At 41.7% G+C, this 25,042-nt stretch overlaps 2 protein-coding genes across 3 annotated transcripts in view; both read right to left on the bottom strand.

Annotated features, from left to right (window-relative positions):
• Positions 1-634: 634 nt before the first annotated feature.
• ALDH8A1 (aldehyde dehydrogenase 8 family member A1) lies at positions 635-22,399 on the bottom strand. 2 transcript variants are annotated; one of them, XM_028723483.2, is made up of 7 exons: positions 22,220-22,398; positions 19,605-19,752; positions 19,162-19,317; positions 9,071-9,220; positions 8,378-8,634; positions 5,529-5,690; positions 635-1,615 (listed from the first exon to the last, which is right to left on the bottom strand). In XM_028723483.2, the coding sequence occupies exons 1-7, from the start codon at positions 22,355-22,357 to the stop codon at positions 1,151-1,153; spliced, it is 1,476 nt and encodes a 491-aa protein (XP_028579316.2). In that variant the 5' UTR covers positions 22,358-22,398; the 3' UTR covers positions 635-1,150. The 2 variants fall into 2 exon arrangements, with proteins under 2 accessions (XP_028579316.2, XP_077782096.1); XM_077925970.1 differs by lacking the exon at positions 19,162-19,317 and having other exon boundaries at positions 22,220-22,399.
• Positions 22,400-24,387: 1,988 nt separating this feature from the next.
• HBS1L (HBS1 like translational GTPase) overlaps positions 24,388-25,042 on the bottom strand; it is a 44,455-nt gene continuing 43,800 nt past the window's right edge. Inside the window, exon 18 of the mRNA XM_077925967.1 lies at positions 24,388-25,021. Coding sequence (XP_077782093.1) covers positions 25,010-25,021 — 12 coding nt within the window. The 3' untranslated portion in view covers positions 24,388-25,009. The remainder of the gene's footprint in view (positions 25,022-25,042) is intronic.

Genomic DNA, 25,042 nt, shown 5'->3' with positions numbered 1-25,042 from the left:
ATGGAAAACTACAAGATCTTTACAGTTATCAGACTGCATCTCGTAGGTCCAGTATAGCGAATCCCTTCCACTCTCCATAATTTAACACTAAGATTTCACCATGGGCAGTGAAATACAGTCAAACTATGGTAGTTTTCTACCCTCCAAAGCTCAAAAACATGGACGGTTTCTTCCAACTGAATCCTTTTTCCATTTTAAAAAAATGAATATTTTTTTCTTTATGGGTTTGTTCCATTTTGAGTGATTTTATTAATGGTAAAAAAAAAAAAGCATCACAGAAGAAATGTATTTCTGTAGTACATAAAAATATATTAAACCTAAGCAATTCACAAGGGGGAACAAACAACACACTCTGCTGCCCTCATATGGATGTAAATGGAAGCTATATCTGAAACAATCGTTGTTTTCCCTATTCCTAAAGCTCACAGAAGGAATTTCCATTTGAAAAGGTTATAAGGTTATAATTTCTCGAATTTCCATTTGAATTTGTAATTTTGGTCATGTTCAGTAAGCTAGAAGTTGCTAACTTGGCACCCGTGGGTGCAGCAGCAGCAGCACCCTGGAGGTGTTCTCCAGCTGCCCATGTGAAGCTTTGGATCTTCCTATTGTCCAACCAAATGACTCAGGGAGCAGACCAGGTGAAGGCAGGCTTAATATGAGCAGAGACTTTTGCAAAGCTGGGACAAAGGCACTCAGGCCTCATCCACACCATACATTTAAAGCACATTGTTTAACACAAAGTATACAGCTAACTGAAGTTTACCCCTCACAGAGCTCCAGTACTGTATGCAGCACCCTTAACAAGTTGCTTTGTTCCCAGGATTCTTGGGGGAAGTAACATGCTTTAAATGTATGATGAGTATGAAGCTGCAAGCACAGGCATTTTGCAGACCCCATCACCCCAAAATAAGCACTCGGTCCTAAAAAGAACCCACATTCCAGCTACAAGCTTTTAACTTGCACCCCTGCTTTTCTCCATGGGAAGCATGCAGGCAGACAACTAGCCAGTGAACTTATACCATCAATGCAATTACAGTATAAATTATGGCTTTCAGGGCACATTGTAAGCAAACCTGTCTCATTATCTATTTCAAAGACAGACACAGCAAAAACCACCGTGTTTGTTTATTCTGATGTGGAATATTTTTCATCAGTGCATCTCACTGTGTTTTATAGTAATTGTTTTCACCTCAGTGAAAAACTCATAGGAATCCTTTGCTCCTTCTCTGCCTACCCCTGAGGCTTTCATGCCGCCAAAGGGCAAATTCAAGTCCCTGATAAGCCAGCAGTTGGTCCACACCAATCCACACTGGAGTTTCTTAGCAACGCGATGAACCCGCCCCACATCCCTTGACCAGACAGTGGCTGCCAGTCCATATTTGACCCCATTCGCTCTCCTGATCACTTCCTCTTCCGTGTCAAACACTGTGACGCAGGTTACAGGGCCAAAGATCTCATCCTGCATGCAACTTGAGTCATCGGCAAGTTCAGTAATGACCGTCGGAAGCATGAAATACCCATTCCGGTTTCTTGTTGGAAGAGTCAAAGTATCGATCCCCTCTCCACAGAGAATTTTACCCCCTTCAGACTCTGCTTTTTTGACGTAGTTCTTTACCTATTAGGAGCAACAGCAACAAATCATTTTCGGAAAGGGTTGCAATTTCCGATTATCCACAGATTGGCTACAGAAATATTTTATTTATTTATAGGTATAAAAGTATTTCTAAAGCACCCTCATAAAATATCAGGGCAGTGCACACAAAAGAAATGCTTTTAGAAAACCTTAAAAGCATAATGTAGTAGTTGTGAAAGGTTTCAACAGCTCTGAAGGCCTTTCGGTGTAAAAAAAAAAAAAAGGTCTTCAGGAGGCTCCTGAAAGTCAAAAGTGAGGATGCCTGACAAATCTCTGCTGGAAGATGGTTCCACAGCATGGGACCACTGGCACTAAATGCCCCTGACATCTGGTTGAGGCCAGTCAGGGGGACAACTAACAGTGCACCTCCAGACTCCAGTGATTGGGTTGGGGTATAAGGGCTCAAGCAGTGCTTAAGACAGCCTGGACTCAAGGTGTCCAGGGGAACACAAGGCCCTTCAACCTGGCCCAGCAGCATATGGGAAACCAGAGCAGGTGCTTTAGCCGATGTGTCGCACGCTGCTGGTCAGCTGCCCCCACCAGCATCCTAGTCACTGTGTTCTGCACTAGGTAGACCTTCTGGACCAGGCCCAAGGAAAGCCTCGCATAGAGTGCATTGCAGTAATCTAGTCTAATCCAAATACAGTGGTACCTCGGGTTACATACGCTTCAGGTTACAGACTCCACTAACCCAGAAATAGTACCTCGGGTTAAGAACTTGGCTTCAAGATGAGAACAGAAATTGTGCGGTGGCAGTGGGAGGCCCCATTAGCTAAAGTGGTGCTTCAGGTTAAGAACAGTTTCAGGTTAAGAACAGACCTCCGGAACGAATTAAGTTCTTAACCCGAAGTACCACTGTATGGGACTTTTTCCAAGTGATTTGTACTGAAATGTCAACAGCAAGCACATGAGGCGGGGGCAGTACAGCTTTTGGAGAAGCTTCCTAGCTCCACCTCCCTCTATCGCCTACTAAAGTTGTGGAAGGTGATAGTCCAAAACCTGAAGCTCTTGCGTCAGAATCCTAGTTATGCAAGGGGCCCCCACAGACACAAAAGGCTCCCTGATTCACAGTGTCACCTTCCATGTGTTAGAAGAGCATGGAGCTAGTGCACTCATTTGCACTGCATCTGTTTGCGGATGTTGTTTAGTAACACCTGAAGAGAGCTGTTAGGGATTTCAGGTACAGTACTTAACTAATAATGTTGATAGTAATCAATGCTGGAGAAACCCTTGGAGCATTAAAAGTTTATATTTGCTCTTGGAAATCGGAAATATTATTTTCAATCCTGCTGTCAACATGTTTGGAAAACAAGCTTACAAGAGGAAGCAACAGTTTTAATTCCTTGTCACCCGGACAATACATGCAATTTTAACAACTGCAGTACTTAAATTTTGAAAGGTATACTGGGCCTCAAAATCAGCTAAAAGTGGTCGGAGTGAGAGAGTATAAACTAAGGGCATTTGCAGATGACCTAGTTTTGACTTTGCAGCAGCCAAACACTAGTACAAAAAGAGTTTTAGAACTGATCGAGATATTTGGTCAAGTTGCAGGATTTAAATTGAACAAACAAAAAACTAAAGTCTTGGAGAAAAATCTAACAAATGAAGAAAAAGAGACATTCCAGAATGAAACAGGTTTGGAGATAGCAAAAAAAGTGAAGTACTTGGGGGTGAATTTGACAGCGAAAAATGTGAATCTTTTTAAAGACAATTATGATAAATGCTGGACAGAAGTTAAGAAAGATTTAGACATATGGTCAAGGCTGAAACTTTCCTTGTTAGGCAGAATTGCTGTTATCAAAATGAATGTATTGCCTAGAATGTTATTTTTGTTTCAGACATTACAAATAATAGACAAGATGGACTGTTTCAAGAGGTGGCAGAAAGACATATCGAAGTTTGTTTGGCAGGGCAAAAAGCCAAGAATAAAATTTAAGACATTAACAGATGCAAAAGATAGAGGGGGTTTTGCCCTGCCGGACTTAAGACTTTACTATGAATCAGCAGCGTTTTGCTGGTTGAAAGATTGGCTGCTCCTCGAGAATACAGACATTTTGGATCTTGAAGGATTTGATAACAGATTTGGTTGGCATGCATATATATGGTATGACAAGGTAAAATTGCATAAAGGTTTTAAGAACCATATGGTGAGGAAAGCTTTGTATAATGTTTGGATAAGGTATAAAGATCTGTTTGAAAGTAGAACCCCCAGGTGGCTGTCACCAATGGAAGCAAAAGAGGTGAAAAAATTGAATATGGGTTCTAATTGGCCTAAATATTCTGAAATTATAGAACAAGATGGTGAAAATGTAAAATTGCAGAGTTTTGAGAAACTGAAGTTTAAGGTGAGAGATTGGTTACATTATCGACAGATAAATGAAGTATTCAAACAGGACAGAAAGAAAGGCTTCCAAGTGGAGAAGTCAAAACTAGAAATAGAACTGTTAGAACCCAATACTAAAAACTTGTCAAGAATGTACAACTTGCTGTTGAAATGGAATACTCAAGATGAAATGGTGAAATCCAGTATGATCAAATGGGCACAGGATGTTGGGCATGACATTGAGCTTGCTGACTGGGAGCAGTTATGGACCACTGGTGTTAAATTTACGGCATGTAATGCCTTAAGAGAAAACATTATGAAAATGATCTACAGGTGGTACATGACTCCTGCTAAGTTAGCAAAGATCTATCATTTGCCCAACAACAAGTGTTGGAAGTGTAATGAAACGGAGGGAACTTTCTATCACCTTTGGTGGACCTGCCCGAAGATTAAGGCTTTCTGGGAAATGATCTATAATGAAATAAAAAAAGTTCTGAAGAGAACCTTTGTTAAAAAACCAGAAGCCTTTCTCTTGGGCATGGTGGGCCAAATGGTGCCAAAGAAGGATAGGACATTTTTTATGTATGCCACTACAGCAGCAAGAATTCTTCTAGCAAAGTATTGGAAGACGCAAGATTTACCCACGTTGGAAGAATGGCAGACGAAGGTGATTGATTATATGGGACTGGCAGAGATGACTGGCAGAATTCGAGACCGGGGGAAAGAGGCGGTGGATGAAGATTGGAACAAATTTAAAGTTTATCTCAAAAACTGTTGTAATTTGGAAAATTAGGGGCTCAGAGTTATAAGAGATAAAGAACTACAGTTGTATTAATAACTAACAGAAGTTAAATTTATGAAATATAATCAAGTTTATTATCAGAGGGTTGCTGAAAAATCTTGAAACAAGAATGCAGAAAAGGGGTGGTATGGGGAAGTCGATTTTGTGTTTGTTTATGTTTATGTTTTTGCTTTGTTTCTTCTTTACTTATGGAAAACTAATAAAAATTTATTATAAAAAAAACAAAACAAAATCAGCTAAAAGTTCTGCCCTGTTCCACAACCCAAAATGACTGTGAATTTACAGTGAGGTGAGAAAAAAGTACTCTCTTCATATCCTGAGGTCCCTTCTTCTCAAGCCAGAAAGAAAAACAGCACTTTATTTGATCACAAATAATCAACAGCGCGGGTGGCGCTGTGGGTAAAACCTCAGCGCCTAGGACTTGCCAATCGCATGGTCGGCGGTTCGAATCCCCGCGGCAGGGTGCGCTCCCGTCGTTCGGTCCCAGCGCCTGCCAACCTAGCAGTTTGAAAGCACCCCTGGGTGCAAGTAGATAAATAGGGACCGCTTACCAGCGGGAAGGTAAACAGCGTTTCCGTGTGCTGCGCTGGCTCACCAGACATAGCTTGTCACGCTGGCCATGTGACCCGGAAGTGTCTGCAGACAGCGCTGGCTCCTGGCCTATAGAGTGAGATGAGCGCACAACCCTACAGTCTGTCAAGACTGGCCCGTACGGGCAGGGGTACCTTTACCTTCACCTTTAATCAACCTTGGTTTTTCTTTTTCTTTACCTTTGCTAAATGTTCTTTACTTATCAGTGCTCCCTGGTCAATTGTGGGATCTGAGGGGTTTCCAACTTTCCACTTTTTGACAGCTTCCACAAACCTTCTCAAGAATTCATTGCAAATGTTTCTTTGAACAAAGATTCTGCTGGTGCAGAGACATATTTCACCCTAGTAATAGGATGGAGAGGCAGGAGGGAAGAAAAAACATTGGTCAGGGATGAAAAATGTGATTTGTCTTAATCCAGATTCATTTATACTTGTCTTCTGCTTTCAATATAGACTGATTCTAGATCTTAGCTGTTCACAAAAGTAGGTGTGGTTACTAAGTGCCCCATTCCCCAGCACATGCTACCTGAGGCCCTGGAATTACCATATTTTTTGCTCTATAAGACTCACTTTTTCCCTCCTAAAAAGTAAGGGGAAATATGTGTGCGTCTTATGGAGTGAATGCAGGCTGTGCAGCTATCCCAGAAGCCAGAACAGCAAGAGGGATTGCTGCTTTCACTGCGCAGCGATCCCTCTTGCTGTTCTGGCTTCTGGGATTCAGAATATTTTTTTTCTTGTTTTCCTCCTCCAAAAACTAGGTGCATCTTGTGGTCTGGTGCGTCTTATAGAGCGAAAAATATAGTACTCCATCAAGTGCAAATATCAGCATGTGGTTATATTGTTTGCCCCTAGTACCACATAGACATTAGCTATCTTAACAGATGTGAGCTTCTAACTCCATGTTTGCCCAGATAACAGGGAGGAAGGTCACTTACAGGGACAATAATTAGGTATGAGAAGGGATATTTAACTCCTCTTGTAGCTACTGATTATTTCCTGTCAATCTACACACACACACACACACTCCCCCCCCCCCCTACAATCAAATTCACTTCTAATTTCAGACCCAGATTGGGGGCAGGGGCAGTAATCTTTTGGAGGAATTTGCAGGGATGAATTGATAGGTGCTCTCTCCCACTCAGATTCTCTGCTGGAAAATCCCTCCCTGGGATGTCCTGGTCCTCACCCTCTCCAATTCCCATTGCAAATATTATTCATCCCATCACCACCACACATGCCTGTTCACAACAGCAGTGATGTCCAGCTCATGTGTGAAAAGGCCGTCAGACATTTGACTGACACCACTGAGTGAAGGAATATCAAGTAACAGATGTTTCATGTTTGAATCAGCTGAGGACAGCCTTTTGAAATAGATCTTTGGTGATCACTCGTGGCCAGGTAAGATGGTCTTCCATGAACACAGTCTTAACAATGAGTCTGTAAGTGACTGTGGAGGCCAATTCTGGATCCACAATTCCTTCCACAGTGGGAATGCAGCTTATATGGCCACAGCGCTGGATGGGGTGAATGAGATGATGAGGGCTGCAGTTTCCAAAGCAGTAACTGAATGTTTAAAAGTGTTAACCGTTTCTGCGCGGAAATTTGGAGCAAATTACCCACACAAGCCTGTCATATGATTGATGTCACACTGTGCTTCCTGCATAATTACTGAACAGCGACGCCACTGAAGTTTGCAATTAGTCAACTTGGAAAACAGATCTGATCAATTTGTGATGCTCAATTAACAAATGCCATCCCTCTGGATCTTAATGACTAACAAGCTTCTGCACCTGGACAGCCAACATTCAGCAGACAAGGGAGCTAAAGCAAACAGTGCATGTGAGGAGATCACTGCAAATTCCTTACCATTTATTGAAGATTTTGTTAAAACTCTGATGGGCTGTGTGAAATCAATGCACAATTTATGCTGTATGTGAGGAGGGGGGGACACACTTATCTATCATATTCTATAACCCGGCTTTTTAAATATGTGTGTGTGTGTGTGTGTGTGTGTGTGTGTGTGTGTGTGTGTATGCAGATCTACGGCATAAAAATAATTAATCAAAACCTTGCAATAATATTTACCTTGGCAAGTTTCTAAATGTGGAATTTAAGAACTAGGTTTCACTTGCACTGCAATGGCATATAGGCTCTACAGAACTGTGTGTGCAGCCAAGGGACCCTCGTTGCACCTCCTCCAAGCATCAACAGTAAATTGACTACCCAACCAAATAATCAAATCAACCAAGCAATTCTTCCTTGGTGACCATATATTCTCTACTGAGGCATCTCCAGCTTTTTGATTGTAGCTGAATGAATTTTTCATTGCCTCCCACTGCTAATTCTGCCAAGTACTCTCTTACATGTATATGTGATTCCAAGTGGCACTACAGCACTACACATGAGGGGGGGTTTAGGGGGGTGTAGGTGGCAATTAATGCATGTTTCATTGCCATCTATCATACCCAAGCACTCTTCTACTGTAGGGGGATTTCTCCAAGTGGCCTCCTGCCACAGGACTATCAGGGTGTGGGCGTCTTCTTGCTGTTGTTGATATGTTCCTCAGATTCTCAAGTATCTCAGATGCATTTGCTTGGTATGGCAACTAGACAACAGTTCCCAATGTGCAAGTGGAATTATACGCATGGCACCAGATAATACCAACACTCACGGGGTGTCAGAAACACCATCTGTGCACTTGCATCAACACATACATGGACAAGGAGGGAATTCTCAAACAGAACTCAAATTTTCTCTGAACATGCTCTGAGGAAGCTGAAAAAGTACTAGCCAATAATAAATCAAGAGGATTAACATTTGCTTATTCATTCCTATCACTTGATGTTTATGTCTCGGTATCCACTCAGTTTGTCCCTTGTGGGATAGCCTTGTAGAAATCAGTTCCCGCATTCAAAATGACCCCCTCAGGATAAAATTCTGTTAGGGAGGGCATGCACATTTTTGGAGTTTCAAAAGCAAAGCATTGAACTTAGTATAAAAAGAGACAGGGAGTTGCCCATTTTCCATACCTGATTCGCAAAGCTGGATCTTACAGTAGTAGGGACGCATTCATCTAAGTTGGCATCCTCAAAGATGATAGCTGGATTTTTTCCTCCAAGCTCCAGAGAGAGCTTCTTACAATACGGAGCACTCCTTTCAATGATGCGCTGGCCAGTGAGAGTGCTTCCCGTGAAGGAAATCAATGACACCTTGGGATGGGAAACTAGAGCATCTCCGGCTTTCGGACCACTCCCAAATATGATGTTCACCACACCTGGAGGAATACCTTGCAGGTAGCAATAAAGAAAACATCAACACTCTTTCTCTTTGTAAACGTGGTATCATGCTGCTTTAAAGACTACCCTGCATCCTATAGCAATATATACACATTTGGATGCAAATGTGTCAACTATTTTATTACTATACAGTGGTACCTCGGGTTAAGAACTTAATTCGTTCTGGGGGTCTGTTTTTAACCTGAAACTGTTCTTAACCTGACGTACCACTTTAACTAATGGGGCCTCCTGCTGCCGCCGTGCCGCCGGAGCACGATTTCTGTTCTCATCCTGAAGCAAAGTTCTTAACCTGAGGTACTATTTCTGGGTTAGCAGAGTTTGTAACCTGAAGCGCCTGTAACCCGAGGTACCACTGTATTGACACTTTACAGATTGATTTACAGAAAATATGACACCCCTATACTAATACATCATTTGGGGAATTACCTGCTTTATTGAGAAGCTTGCACATCATCCAAGCAGTAGCAGATGTCATCTCACTGGGTTTGGCAATGACAGTGTTTCCACATGCAATAGCCGGCGCAATTTTCCAGGTCAGCAAGTAAAGTGGCAAATTCCAAGGACTAATTAAGCCAGCTTTATTTTTATTGTTATTTTAAAGGAGAGGAACAAAATAAATTGGTTTAAAACGGGAGTCTTGACATTTTGACAAAAGTTGAGATTTCCCCAATACCCAGCTTGGGAACACTGCATGCGCTTCAACTGTTTTCCCTTCTACTCTACCCTCAAGGACCCATTCTGGCTGCTAGCCTACAGAGGAAATATTCATCTGTGTAGGGGGAGGGCAAAATTTTTCAGCCAGAGGGTCATATTTCCTTCTGCGCAACTATCCAGAGGACACAAGCCTGTGGTGGGTGGGGCCAGTAGGAAAAGTGTGTTTTGTTGTTGTTGTTTAGTCGTTTAGTCGTGTCCGACTCTTCGTGACCCCATGGACCAGAGCACGCCAGGCACTCCTGTCTTCCACTGCCTCCCGCAGTTTGGTCAGACTCATGCTGGTAGCTTCAAGAACACCATCCAACCATCTTTAGAATCATAGAATTGTAGAGATGGAATGGACCATGAGGATCATCTAGTTCAGTCCCCTGCAATGCAGGATATTTTGCCCAAGGTGGGTCTGAAAGCCATGATCCCGAGATTAAGGATCGCATGCTCTACCGACTGAGCCATCCTACCTTGGCAGAGCAGTGTGACTCTTGCCTTCGTGCAGTCGGCTACACCCCTCTCTGTCCTCCATCCAAGGTAAGCAAAAAGCGTTATGACTTCCAAGACCAGACCATTTTAGCAAAGAGAAAGAGGCAGCATATGCTGCCAGTTAAAATTTGACCCATATGCTCACACTAAACAAACTTTATAGGGCAGTCCAGATTTGAAGATCGAGAGGCAGACTTTTTTGTGTGGAAGGATTTGACTGAATGTGGGATATATATATATATATATATATATATACATATGCAGGTTTTGGTGTCCTCGGGTGTCTTCCCGTGTAAAAGATGGGGTGCCTAGACACCCCATCTTTTACACGGGAAGACACCCGAGGACACCAAAACCTGCATTCCTGTACCCGTGAAAATCTACGAAAGCATATATACATATATATATACACATACACATACACATACACATACACGTACACGTACACGTATATGTATATGTATATGTATATGTATATGTATATGTATATGTATATGTATATGTATATATAACCGGCTGAGAGGCTCAGATGAAGAATTTTTGTTATCTCCTGTTTTACAACTTAAATATCAATTACTGACTAGTGCAGAGTGGCAATAGCTGCGATTGAAACATTTGCTGGTGTCTATTTATGGCATACTTGCTTTGTGTGCTTCGGCACCTCCTAAACTGTTGGAGGGAATCACTGGGTCCTTACAGAAAGCTAAACTTTTCATTTGTAGCAGGAACCCCCCCACCCCAATCATTCTGCTTGTACAAACTTCACACAAACACACACTCACACACTACATACGCCACATTTCTGTTATAAATTCATAGAAAATCAACCATACATCGGATTTGCACTGTTCCATTTTTATTTTACTCCATATGACAAGAACTAACAAAGGGGGGTGACTTATTCCTGGTCAGCCATAATCCCTCCACCATCCCAGCACATCCCAGCACATCTGCAGGAGCCCTGCCCAGATGATCCCAGACAGAAGACAATCAAAATCACAAAGAACTTGCATATGGGAGTGGATTCAGCATGGACTGAAACAAAGGACAATGATCAGATCTTCCCTCAGGGGGCAGGAAACTGCAAACTCCCCTTTGTCTCCTGGAAGTGACTCATGGGGAGGGGGGAGAGGAGGAACCAGCCAGGTGACAAGACACTCAGGTTACCACCAACTCCTCCCTCAACCCCTCCTTTCTGTAATATATGCATGATGTTTCTGGGGGTGGGCTTGACCTAGAGGAGGGGAATTTCAAAAGTTTTTATAAGACCTTGCACACTATTTTTCTGGGTCTTTCCTCTCTCCTGCAAGTGAGGGGAACACCCTGATGCATCAGCTCAATAAAGGCCAAGCCTACAGGCTGCTGTTTTGCTCCAAGTTATCTTGGTTGGTGTCTTTGTTTTTGTCCAAGAGAGCCCTCGGATTTTTCCGTTAACAGTTGGCGACCATTCTCAGGGACACTTGGTTCTCCTGCAGAGGTGAGGAGGGAGATAGAGGGGATCAGGCGCCACTGGGCAACCTTAGCCCAGGGATCCTTCTTCCTCTCCCTGCCTCCTCTTTGCGGGCGGTAATCAATCGTCACCAAAAGCTCAACCAGGGGAGCAAAGGCGAGGTCAAGCCGGCTAAAAGAAAAGGATCCCGGGATCTGCGGGGGACATCTTCAAACGTGAGTATGGTTTGAAGTAAAACACATTGGGAGGGGGGTTGGAGAAGCAGTGTCCCCACGACAGCCAGACTTTCCTTCTTTCATTTCTTACGTAGCCCCTCGGAGTCGGCCGGGTACGTTTAAATTCTGTCCTTTTCTACCCCGATTCTCCCCTTTCGGAAAGTGGCCAGGGAGATCGCGGAACTTTACTGTCTGGCGTTACCCCTCGGAGTCGTCTAGGAACGTCAAAACCTTTCTCTGTCTCTCCCCTCAATTTCTTACGCGGAACGTGTCCGGGGAAATTGTGGTACTTTTACTGTTTTCCGGCGTTACCCCTCGGAGTCGTCTGGGTACGTCTTAATCTATCTGTCCTTTTCTCCCCCGTTTCCCGTCTTGGAATTGAGTCCGGGGAAGCGTGGCTCTTTTGTTTTTTCTCTGACGTCCCTCTCTCGGAGTCGTCCAGAGGCGTCCAACCAAGCATTTTTTTCTCTCTCTCTCTCTCTTTTCTCGTCTAATTATGCAAATGAAGCCGCCCCTCCTGCCCGGAGACCTTTGTTAGGGATGACCCGGGTACGTGAGAACGCAAGGTCGTTTGTTTCCTTTCCAAACTCTCATTTTCTGGGACCCCGATCTGGCACTGCATTGCGCAGGCGTTCAGTAGGGGACTCCAAACTTAGTCTCAAAGGCTAGGCAGGAGGCTGTCGTGGAGGGTAGAGGGGGAAATTGGGGCCCCACACTAGGATTAGTCTTGTGAACAGCGCTGAGGTAAAGGAATTCCGGGCAGAGAGACCCGTGGTTTGAGTTTCCGGGCAGAGGGACCCGTGGTTTGAGTTTCCGGGCAGAGGGACCCGTGGTTTTGAGTTTCCGGGCAGAGGGACCCGTGGTTTGTTTCAGGTTCAGGTTTGAGATTTCCAGAAATTAATTTGTGGTTTATAGATAGATAAGGAATTGTGTTAGTCAAGGGTACTTTGAGTACTGAAAGGATCTTTTATCTGCCCCCCCTTTCTTCCCCATTGTCCCTCCTCCCTTGTGTGTGTGTTTCCACTCTTTCTGTCTTTAGCGTACTTCGTTAATGAAAAAAAGCCCAATAATAACATATGAGAGAATGGGAGCTCACTAAAACACCCTAGCTGGACTCCTCCTGGCAACAAAGCTTCCATGAAGCCTTTTTGCCCCACAGAGGATTCTAATATGCCCCTCCAGCTTGTCATCTCCAATTGGGAAAAAATAAAATAAAGGGGCAAAATGGTCTTTCAAGTACAAAGTATGAGACCGTTGTAACTTTTAGTGGGTGGCTAAGCTCACCACCTGGAACCCAGGGCACAGCAGCCACCTCAGGGATCCTTCAACAAAATCAGGGTGTGAACCCATAGGGAGAGCTGAAAACATCAAATTTGTGTTGTTAAACTATGACCTAAAGCTAGAACATAAAACGAAAACTTAATGGTGCTCAGAAGGCAGTAGATATAATAACAGCCCAGCTTGAGAGCCCACGCAGTAGAGATCTTAGTTATTAAAATAATAATAATAAATGAATAAGAGATGTACTCAAGGATTTAGGAATATTCCAAGCATTTGTATTCACATATGAAGTGTGCAAATGTTTGTTATTTAAGAAAAGCTCTAAAAAAAGAGTTTTCCTCCCAAGTGGTAAAATCCTGTATACATGCTACCTGTGTTCTGAAAGGAGGATTACCTCCCCTCCTTCCACTAGTTTAAAAGAGGAGGGTGATTTTAAGTCTAGTGGTAAATGATGTTTTGTTGTAACTTTTGAGTTTGTGAGTCTACATCCGTGTTCCAGTCTTTTGTTTCAGTATTTTGAAATGTGCTGTGGAAAAAAAAACACACTAATGTTTCTGCTGCAAAAGCCTAGTTGAGCCAACTGCTCTCTCAAGCTAAAATGCAGTGTATGTATTTCATTAAGCACATGCCTATGAAAGGATGGTGTTCTTTCTAAGAAAATTGTTATTAAATGTAGAGGCTTCCATGGCCAGCAAAATTCTATGAGTCCAGTCCAAATATCAGTCTCTATAAGACTTCCTGGCCTCTTTTCTCAGAAAATGCCCCCTCTTGTTTCATTCTATCTGTTTCAGTTTTTTCCTCCCTTCTTACTTCTGTGCCAGGTAAATTTACTCCCGAGTAAGCTTCCTTTAAAGGAAACTGCAAAGAGGGGGAAGCAATCTTTCCCAAGGTACCCTGCATCTCACTTTCCTATTCACTTTTGTGTTCCCTTTAAATCAAATCTATGGCTGTTTTAATTATTTGTGAGTGGTTATATCAATTGAATTAACTTTGCTTTATAAGAGATCCTCTCCCTATCTTAGGAAAAATGTTCACTTCAATCTTCCTTTAAAGATAATTTCTCTAAGAACTTGCATTCTTTAGTCTAAGGAAGCAAACTCACTCAAACTATCTCAAGATCTGCTAAAAGGGGTTCTGTGTAAAGTTGGGTACTTTTATTTTCCTCTTCCTTAGTACATGATAGGAGCATAGATGTTTCCTTTCCCAGTTGTAAATCTGTACTTAAATGTGTATGTCTCTTTGATAGTACAAATCCTGCTGTGAAATCTTGCTGTGAACTCTATATTTGGAGGGTTGGACTAGATGACCCCAGGGTCTCTTTCAACTCTCCCAATTTGTGGCTGTGTGGAAGGAACATGTGTCTGCAAGCATTGGAGGGTAATTCTTAAATTCTGGCGTGCTGATGGAGTTGAAATTCAGCCTAGTTTTGCTCTTTAGTCTTAAAAGGTGAGAGGTGAAGCTGTGATGTTTTGAAGCACAACTGGTAATATCAAGCTGATTACAGTGTTTATCATTAGGGGGGGAATCAGACTTCAGAGTCAATTCAAAGTTTAAGCACATACAAATACATATGGGGGCCTTGACCAATCCTGTAAATAAAGGGCAGGAAAGAATTTGTCTGCAAATGGTGAGGCTGAAATGACTGAGAATATTTAAAATAATAATAATAATATTAATAAAATCCTATGAATTCTGACTCTCTGGCCATTTTCCCCATATATAAGGGCGTGGCATTGTTCCGCGAATAGCCAGAGGGATATTAGCCCTTTCCTGTACATAAAGGAAGCAGTCCTTTGCTTGGGCTGCAATTGCTAGCTTTGGTGAATACCAGACGGATATTAGCCCTTTCCTGTACATAAAGGAAGCAGTCCTTTGCTTGGGCTGCAATTGCTAGCTTTGGTGAATACTTGAATTGCTGAGTTTCTCCTTTTTGTTTTAAAATCTAACCCTATTTTTAAAATCTACTCCTTACCCTTTCCTTCCCTTATTCAAATGGTAATTTAGCCAAAGGATGCAACATTTTCAATAGTATAAAAGGTTTGCTGAGACATTAACTCTGCACATACACAGAGGCTAGATCAGTCAAAAAAAAAAGAGAGAGAGAGGAAGGAGGGGGAACTGTAGGGTGGAGAGAGGAGGTTTTGAGAGCTTGCCTGCAGGGAGAAGCTTATCCAAATTTCCTTATGAAAAGAACTTGGAACCATTGGGGGAGATCATCCTTGATGTGTCTTTTGCTCCAGGGGCTAATTAAGACAAAGGGGTTGGGTACTGGACCATCAAGGGTCAAAAGGTTGCCAGGTTTCAGGTCTTGACATGCCGATTTCTTTTCACAGGTAAATATCAAAGCACTCCCACTGTGAGTTCCCCCTCTCTTGAGTAGTTTGCCTCCCCAATGGGATTTAAATTTTATAACACTCCCACTGTGAGTTCCTCTCTTGAGTAGTTTGCCTCCCCAATGGGATTTAAATTTTATAACAGTTTTTTTTTGTGTGTGTATATGCCTATGCATTTTAGGAACAGCATTTCCTGACAGACTTCTCACATGAAATAATTTCCCCTTTTAACAGGATATGTGAACCCCATTAACAAAGTGTTTGTCCCTTCTTTTCTCCCACAGCACAAATGATAATGAGGGGATGCAAACAGTGATTTAAATACTCTATAAAAGTAATTGCATTTGTATTTCTTTTGTCTTTCTTCCCTTAAAGCCAAACAGTCACTTTTTTCTGTTCAGCAAAACAAGTCTGAATCCCTGCTATATTAGTTGATTTTCCTCTATCTCTGACACTTTTTTAGGTTACAAATAATCTGTTTTTCATTTATTAATCATTTTTTCATTGGGTTGTTAGAATGCCAAAACAAGTTACTTCAGGTGACTTCAGGTTAAAAACAAAAAAAAACAAAACAAAAAAACACACAAATTGTGTGTCTTAGCATTTATTTATTTTTGGTTCCTCATAGGTCATTGTGTGTGTGTGTGTGTGTGTGTGTGTGTGTGCGTGTGTGTGTGTGTGTCTTACTTTGGGGACATGTCCATCACATGTTGAAAGTCATTTTCATCAAGTTCTACTTATCAGATAGCACATGCTGAATTTGAAGCCTTTTTCCATTGTTTTCCCATTTTTTTAGTCCAGTAGAAATCTGTGGTTTTGATAAAATCTTTGTATTATTTAATAATAATTATTTTCTGAATCTGATGTCTTTGTGTCAAGTTCGTTTTCATCTGAATGGTAATCTAATTTTTTGCTTTCTTTTTATTTTTTAAACTTTCTTGTATTTTTTTTACAGTTCTCTTTCTCTACACGTGGAGTAATTTTTTATTTAATAATATGGAGAAGAAAAAAACTAAATGAAGGAAAGCAAACAAACTTAGCAGATAATAACAGTAATTATATGGAAATGTGATAATAATATTAAAATGAGTAAAATGCTTAACATGCTAAGATTTTATTATTTGCAGCTAATAACTCAAGGAGATTTTCTTGGGGAGGGGGCTTTTGCCCCTTCTTTTCTAACTCTTGTCTTTTAAGTCTCCAAAACCCTGCCCCTTACAGGATATCACTTCTACAGATGTGCTACTACAGATCCAATGAAAAGCTTCGCCACCACAAGACTATTACCTGCAGCAGCAACGACAGACGCCAAAGTTCTCAAAGTGGCCACAGCAATTTCTTTCAAAGGGGAAGTGGGGCTGACAAAGGGGGGAGGAGTTGAATTGCAAGGACATTTTCTCACTTTTGAAACTCAAGCCTCTGTGCTCCAGGATTCAAAAGATACATACGTAAAAGATCACAATTGTGTCAAGATATGCAACTGATATTTAATTAGTTTGTTTTGTATTATGTGTTATTATGTAGGAATGTTGAAATGTGTCTGACAGTGTGATTTCCACAAAGGGGGGGGGGGCTATTTTTGGGCCTATTTTTCTGTATAATTGTTTTTATGTTTAATGTCTTATTCCTTACAACCCAGTGGAGGATTCTCATACATTTTATGCCTTTTAAGAGACCAGGCTATTATGTAGTCCAATGTTTAGAATTAGATAAATTTATAACCATATTTCGTTGTTCCACCTGGCACTATGCCAACCTTCCCTACCCATTTAAAAAATGTGCTAAAACTCGCTTTACTAATGAGAAGCTTCTAAGATACATGAAGGTGGATATGCTTTGGTTTAGTAGGAATAATCCCTTATAGAGTTAAATTGACTTATTTGGACAAGTGCCCTTTAAGAATGGGTTTGTTTTAACAGATTGGTTTGAAAAGTTGAGAACCATGGGGCAAGATAAATTCAAATTGGACTCAGTTTGAATTGGGCAAGTGTATCCAGGCTGCAATTAGCTTTTGGTCCTTTAAGTGCAAGTGAGCAACTTCCCATGAGTGCAAGACCACAGCCTATAATAAAAAATCCCATAGACTGGCCAAGGCGAAGACATTTCCCTCAGGACGTGCCCAAACCTGTGCCAGCTGTGGTGAGTGCCAGACAACATGGTTGATATGAAAGCCCTAAGTGGATTCACCAGGGATTGCCACTGCTGTGACACCATGCTGGTGTGAGACCATAGAAGAGCTACCTTGACACCTGAGAACACAAAAATGGCGGGGGACAAAGCAAACTGCATTTTTCAGTCATCAGTGGACCTTCCTGCTAAATGTAAAGCATACGCCACTATTGAGAAAATATCTCTTCCAAGGTACTAGAATGCCACAAGTAACTGAGCAACAAAATATTAATTTTACATGATATCCTATGTCTAACTATGTGCACTGTTACACCATTATATTTCTATGCAAATATCCTTAAGAAGCATGACATCCAAGTCCCTTTCACGTTCACATGGACACACGGAGAATAGCAGGTTAATATTTACCACCTTAAATTGTGCGGAGAAAAGGATTGCAAAGTAGCCACCTTTGCAATCTTATCTCCGAAGGGGGGGACTGTAGCAGGAACCCCCCCACCCCAATCATTCTGCTTGTACAAACTTCACACAAACACACACTCACACACTACATACGCCACATTTCTGTTATAAATTCATAGAAAATCAACCATACATCGGATTTGCACTGTTCCATTTTTATTTTACTCCATATGACAAGAACTAACAAAGGGGGGTGACTTATTCCTGGTCAGCCATAATCCCTCCACCATCCCAGCACATCCCAGCACATCTGCAGGAGCCCTGCCCAGATGATCCCAGACAGAAGACAATCAAAATCACAAAGAACTTGCATATGGGAGTGGATTCAGCATGGACTGAAACAAAGGACAATGATCAGATCTTCCCTCAGGGGGCAGGAAACTGCAAACTCCCCTTTGTCTCCTGGAAGTGACTCATGGGGAGGGGGGAGAGGAGGAACCAGCCAGGTGACAAGACACTCAGGTTACCACCAACTCCTCCCTCAACCCCTCCTTTCTGTAATATATGCATGATGTTTCTGGGGGTGGGCTTGACCTAGAGGAGGGGAATTTCAAAAGTTTTTATAAGACCTTGCACACTATTTTTCTGGGTCTTTCCTCTCTCCTGCAAGTGAGGGGAACACCCTGATGCATCAGCTCAATAAAGGCCAAGCCTACAGGCTGCTGTTTTGCTCCAAGTTATCTTGGTTGGTGTCTTTGTTTTTGTCCAAGAGAGCCCTCGGATTTTTCCGTTAACACATTGTTGCTTGCAAATGCTTAATTACACAGAGATTTGAAATTGAGATTGATCCAGCAAACGTTAATATTTTTAATATACTGGAGTCCACAAAGCTTGCATAGGAAGGAGCTGTCCAATACACCGGGATGTTGAGGTATAATGCTGAGAACACCTTGTTGAGGCATAGTAGTAGTAGTAGTAGCAGCAGCAATAATAACATTTTAAAATTCTGAAGTAAAATTGTGACACCTAGTGGCATATCTGTGGAATTCCATAAACAGAAAGCACATTTTACAAAACAGTAGAATTAAAGTAGGTTACGTTTTATCAGAATGTGGGATTAAAAGCTTGTATTTAAAATGTGAAAATGTGAAATTTATCTGCTCTTCCCATTTACAAAACCTTCATACTCCATTGAAGGTTATGGGATGTTGTGTTTTGTTGTAAAATCTATGGTGTGCAAAACTGTAAAAACAAAGAAACAAGGGATGGAAATTGTAGACATATTCTGGGACATCACTTGATGTAGATTGGAATGTGATTTATTTTGTTACGTTATCTGAAATACTTTATTCAGACCATTGAGCTATGGGCCTTCCTCGTGTTGTCCTCGTTAACCTTTGAGGTGGTAAATTCTGGAGTGGGCTCAGGCCGCAAGAGATCCTAACAAAGGTGTCAGGGTCACAACTGAGCACTGCTGGGCCGTGTGCAAACAGCACGCTCCATAATAGGCCTTACCAATTCCCACAGGTGTTCTCTCAGTATAATGCATACAGCCCACATGGTCCATTTGTGTACATTCTGCTGTCTGGTGAAGGATGGATGATGAAAAGAAACGGAAATTGTATACAGATCGGGGGATGTCCACCATTCTAGCAAATGTAATGGTTTTCCCTGAAACAGAGAACCAGTTAACAAATACGATGACGCTTTTGTTATTTAAGCAAGGAATTAATTGCCCAGATTTCATAGCCAGTGCCCCACTGCAACCACTACAAGTTGCAAGCAGTTTACAGAAATGTGCAGGGAAGCATGCACTTGTACTTGATGAGGCATTCAAGTATTACGTATTGATTATGCAAAACGAAGAGCACATAGGAAGGTGAAAACTCAAAGAGAACACCATTTCCTTCACCCTATTACCACTTGGAAGCGCAGCCCAAACAGGCTTCTGTCTTTACCTTGATCCTTTGATTCTGCTTGAGCAAATGACTCCAGATCTTCTTCAATAAGGTCTGCCAACTTGCTCATTATTTTTGACCTTTCCTGGGGGCTTTTGGCCGACCAGCCTGGGAAAGCATTTTGGGCAGCAATGACAGCTGCCTCAACCTTAAAAAGACAATGAATGCATGCAGTTTGGGTAGTGTTCAGCAAAACCAAAACACACAGTGTATGTTAACAGAAATTATGAGGAAAGGAGGGGAAATTGCTTCGTGGCAAAGCTCCTGTTTTGCATGTAGAAGGTCCCATGTTCACTCCTTGGCATCTCCAGGTAGGGCTGGGATGGACTCCAATCTGGAACCCAGACAGTCAGTATAGACATACTGAGCTAGGAAGATCAATAATTTGACTCTGCATAAGGCAGCTTCCTATGTATTTATTGTATCACCCTTTCCATGACTCACTTCAAGCCAGGGCACCATTCCAAGTAGAAAACCATAGCAGAAATACACAGGGGAAATTAATAAGTATTAAAAATAGGCTCTAGAGCAGGGATGTGGAATGAGTGGCCCTTCAGATGTTGTTGAGTTTCGATTTTTATCAGTCCCAACTAGCATGGCCAATGGCCATAGACGATGGGAGTTGGGAGTCCAACAACATCAGGAGGACCACAGATATTGCACCCCTACTCTGGAGCATATATAGATTGCTTCTTAGCTACCTAGGTCAACCACAGCCACCAGCCATGTATGAGAGTAGTGTTCAGAATCAGCAGTTATCACAACTGTTCAGAGAAGGTTTTAGTGTGTGATGCTGTATTGTGCTCTATGTTTGATGAGAGCCACACAAGAGTGGCTGGGGCAACCCAGTCAGATGGGCACTACTACTACTATTAGACTTATCTTCTGGGCAGCTGTGAGACAGGCACCTCTTCTTTAGAAGCAGAAGTTAAGCTATTGCCAAGACTATCGCTTGACTTGCCCAACGTTAGATCTACAAATGTTGTTGGGTCTATAACTTGCACCATCGTCAGACACTGGCCATGCTGGCTGGGAATGATGGGACTTGTTAACTGGGGACCCGAAGTTGGAGAAGACTGTGTTAGCCCTGTCTAGGAACAATACTCTTCCATCTGTATGTCATCTTCCAATTTATTACATTAGGTGGCACTGTTGAGCTTTCGTTTTAAGGGTAATAGCAAGAAACCAGCCATTTCTCCAGTTCGCATATGTGCTTATGGGCCCCAAAAGATTAGCAACTCCTGTGCTAAGCAGCAGCCAGGAACAACAGAGACCCATCTGGTTTCAATGGATATGAGGAGCACCAATGACCCACTGGTGTGGATGAAAAACACAAGCACTGAAAAAGCAGCAGGCCGGTCTGAACAGTCATCTAAAAGTCAAGTTTACACATTTGCCAAAAGCTGTTGTCAAACTCTCACCAACCCTGTCATGATGTTTGGGTGAGGAAATGTTATCTTCCAGATGTTGTTGAACACCAATTACCATGAAGTCTCAGTCCAGTCTGGCCAGTGGTTAGAGTTCATAGGAGTTGGAGTCTATCATCATCTGGGGAACCATAGGATCCCCACCCTTGGTTTAGGACCAGTCATCACACAGACAGAAGCCAGCAGGTTGCGCATTTTCCCAGTCTCATCACTGACTGTCGCTGGCAGGGAAATGCAGAAAGGGGGGCCCCTGATCCGCATGAGGAATGCTCTTAGATGTTACAGCAAAGATTACAAGAGTGCTCCACAGCAGTTACCAAGCCTTGAAATAAAAATGGAGCCCACTGCAAGTTTTTTTCCCTAAGGAGTACACAAACACCTCTATCTCAATCTATGTAAGTGCACATACATCTGGAGGACACAGCCTTAGGGAAGGCTGGACCACAGGTCAATGCAAGTGGCTACTTGAAGTTCTTCTCTAAACATAATTGGTCAAATATAAAATCACCCCTTCTGTTTACATACAGAAGCAAACTAGGAAAGCACAAAGCTTCAGGGAGCAAGTTTAAACTTTAGCAAACCCAGCTAGTTACACTTCAACCATTACTTATCAGTGCTTAGCAAATATTTGATAGACTGGCAATGCTGAAGGTTGAGGTGAAACTGAAAAAAAACAGATATGTGGGTTTGTTTTTTGCAACTCCAGTCATTACAAATAGCTATTTTGATTTAACTCAGTTCTTTTCAAAGCCTTAAGGAATAATGCATTAGGTGTAAGAGGCCATGAACACAGTCATGTAACAAGCAATTCACTGCCTTCTCAGTTCACCTTGTCATTGGATACACTTCCATCTTACCAGTTTGAGAAACAGCTCATTGAGAAAAAGAAAAAGAAACTTCAAGGGAAAGTACATTAAACTTGGGTAGGAACATTGAGGGCTTCAGCTAGTGGAAAGGAGTTTTGATTCAAAGATTTTAAAGCTTCAAGCCAATACCATTAACCAATGCCAGACAGACATTCTCTGCAAATATTTAGCAGCATAACACAAAACCTAAGGCAATTTCACTATGAGTTTTATACTGGGGAAAAGTTAAACAAATAAAATCAGCTGCAAACCATTTTTGTTAATTGTCCAGGCAATTACCCTGATACCATGAAAAAGGAGTTGAATCTATGCAGGAACTCACCTCCTCTCTGCCACTGTCTGGCACCTTGCAATAAACTTCTCCTGTAGACGGGTCATAGGAATCTAAATATGAGGAGCAAGGAATAAACTGGCCTCCTATATAGTTCTCCAAAATCAAGTGAGTCTTTGAGCCGGCCATTGTGACTCCGCTGGCATGATCTGAGTACTTTCAGTGAGCTTTCAGTTCATAGTGCACATCTATTGATTTATGCTTGTAAGCCAGAGCTCCTCCCTCCCTCCCTTTAACTTCGTTAACTGGATCTCCGAATGGGAAATTTCCATCTCTCTTCAGACAATGCTAGATACTATGGACATATGATGATAATAATGCCCAATTCACTTGTTTGTTTTCTAAATTATGATGCCCACACAGGATGATTTTATCATGTACATGTGGTGGTGAGTGTGCGAAACTGGTATTGGTACAACTTTGCATAAAATAGCCAACATGTGAAAAAAATCCAAATGCCTCTCTACACAAAATACATGATTGATTCAGTGTAAAGACTTCAAATGTGAACAATACTTGATGCGAGAGGAGGAAACAGGCGTGGAATGTATAGGCTGATAATTATTATATGTAACAAATTACTGTAGCAGGCATTCGGCTGGGTATATATTAAGCACGCACAGCTTTCCCTTTAAATTTATTAATTCATCTTCATGGGCTTAAGGCTAGTTCCAAAAAATATTTAGATCACTGTAAGTGGTTTTTCACTTACCTCTAGAAGCAGATATATTAGCTGTTACTCAGTTAAAATTGTGCAGATGTATTGCATTTTAAGCTATCTGCACAATAAGAATCCAAAATAGACTAAAAACAACAACAACTAGAATGCAATCCAGCATGCTATGATCTCCAAATAAGAAAGATCAGGAATTATGGGCATTGAATGCACATGGAAATTATACAATCGTTCTTTCAGTGGCCCTGAAACCATCTCCCTCCCCCTTGACTTGCATGATAAGCTATCAGGTTCTTCTTTAGGAAACTGCAAGTTTTCCTCTAAAAGTTCAGTAAAATGTCAAAGGATGAAGTGATTCCATTGTCTCCATACCACTCCCTCTTCAAGAAATCATCTGAGCTGAAGATGGAATAGTTTATGTAGCACACTTACATAGCTCATCAGAACTGGACATTATATAGCTTCATGAAACTTCAAGTGTGATACATCACATCAGAGTTTTCCAAACTTTTCATGTTGGTGACACTTTCTAGACATGCATAATTTTGTGACAAAGTAATTCAGCTTTACTAGCAAACCAGAGGTTAAACTAACCCTTTTCCAGCCCTGGAAGGTGCGCAGGGAGCGTTCACGCGACACACCTACACACTGCAGCTGACACACTAATGTGTCACGACACACAGTTTGGAAGGCTCCCTACCAGTGCTTTGGCCTTTTAAAAAAATCCTATGAAGATTGTATTTATTTAACTAGATTTGCTGGTGCATGACATGGGGAGCGAAAAAAGGGAGCCAGGAGGAAATGCATGTAAAAATGTAGACACTAAGCAACTCTTCAGATGTTACTCCAACATGAAGAGTGAGACTGATTTAATGTAATGGTGATCCTCAGGGCTGCATCCCACCAAGTTATCCCATTTGCACAAGGACTTCCAGCTTCACAACAAAACCTTCTCCACCTTTCATTCTGCTGCATTCCCCTGCTCCTCAATCTGTTCTGCGGTTCCCTCAAACCTCCAGAGCAGATGTGGGGAGCAGAAGTTCTGTTGTGCAATCAGTTCCAGAGCCACTGCCGATCTGATGAGGCAAAGTACAAGAATTCCCATCCCCAAATACAGTGATGACCACTATCTACAACAACAAAAGATAGACTGATCATCTTCATTTTAGAAGTACTGGCATTGTAGCTCATTTAGACCATGTAATTGATAGGTGAAGAGAAAATCAATACACTTGACCTGTCTTTAAAAGATGGCACATGTAAAGGTAAGATTCCAGGAGTTGCTGTAGACTTCTTGGGTGTTCTGAGATGTGCAGAGTGCTTATACACCTTCAGACTTAGGTGTCATCTGCTGGTATGCACCTATGTCTTTACAAGTTCACATCATTTGACAAGGGGGCCTGTTTACTGCCCCTCATAACCAACTGTACCCCAACTGCGCCAAGATTTTATTTATACAAGACAACATGAACAGAAACAAATATTATGCTCAGGCCAAGCTACTTTATTTTTCTACAATCTAAAAAATAAAAATAGCCGTTATTGGACTAACTAGGGCTACACAAATAAGTTTTAAATTAATCTGGAACAGAAAGAAATTAATGGTTAATAATGGTTTCTGAAACAGAAGGAAACAGGGTTCTTTGAAAATGTATTTGTATAAAATCTGGAACGCTATAGCCCAATTGAATTAATTTATGAAATAATGTGCAGCAGGTAAGCAGTGCCCCCCACCCAAAAATAAATTGTAAACAATGTTTAAGGCTGGAAGTAACATGCTTTCCCCCCACGATGAATCATTGTCCTTTAACACATCTTTCTGATAAACTTTTCATAAAGGTCCTCTAGAGTTACCAATGATGGTTTAAATGGGAAATAGAGTGGAACTTGTGCAGTAAGAAAGTGCAACGTGTATTTCCCTATTGGCATACTATTTTGAAGCAAGGACAGCTTCAAAATGTTTGAAGAACACCTGGTATTTCATCTCCTCCTCTTAGAAAGGTAATTGCCTTTGCTCCTTCCACTGATATGACTGGATTCATCAAATAAACATATTTGGACATATGATTTCATTTGGTTGGGTTGCAGAAGTTCTGGCACAGTCATCATTCTTTTATCTAAAAAGAAGAATAAGAATT

The sequence above is a fragment of the Podarcis muralis genome, chromosome 3 (assembly GCF_964188315.1).
Source record: "Podarcis muralis chromosome 3, rPodMur119.hap1.1, whole genome shotgun sequence".
Lineage (NCBI taxonomy): Eukaryota > Metazoa > Chordata > Lepidosauria > Squamata > Lacertidae > Podarcis > Podarcis muralis.
Note: the sequence above shows the minus strand (reverse complement) of the source record. Positions and strands in the feature narration are given on the sequence as shown.

Excerpts from the sequence above, each read along its gene's own strand:
- ALDH8A1 (XM_028723483.2), bottom strand. The coding sequence starts at position 22,357 with ATGGCCGGCTCAAAGACTCACTTGATTTTGGAGAACTATATAGGAGGC. Across the intron at positions 9,221-19,161 it reads GAGAACACCTGTGGGAATTG|CTGGCTTAATTAGTCCTTGG; the intron begins GTAAGGCCTATT and ends ATAAAAATAAAG. Across the intron at positions 5,691-8,377 it reads GATCCAGCTTTGCGAATCAG|GGTGAAATATGTCTCTGCAC; the intron begins GTATGGAAAATG and ends TCCTATTACTAG.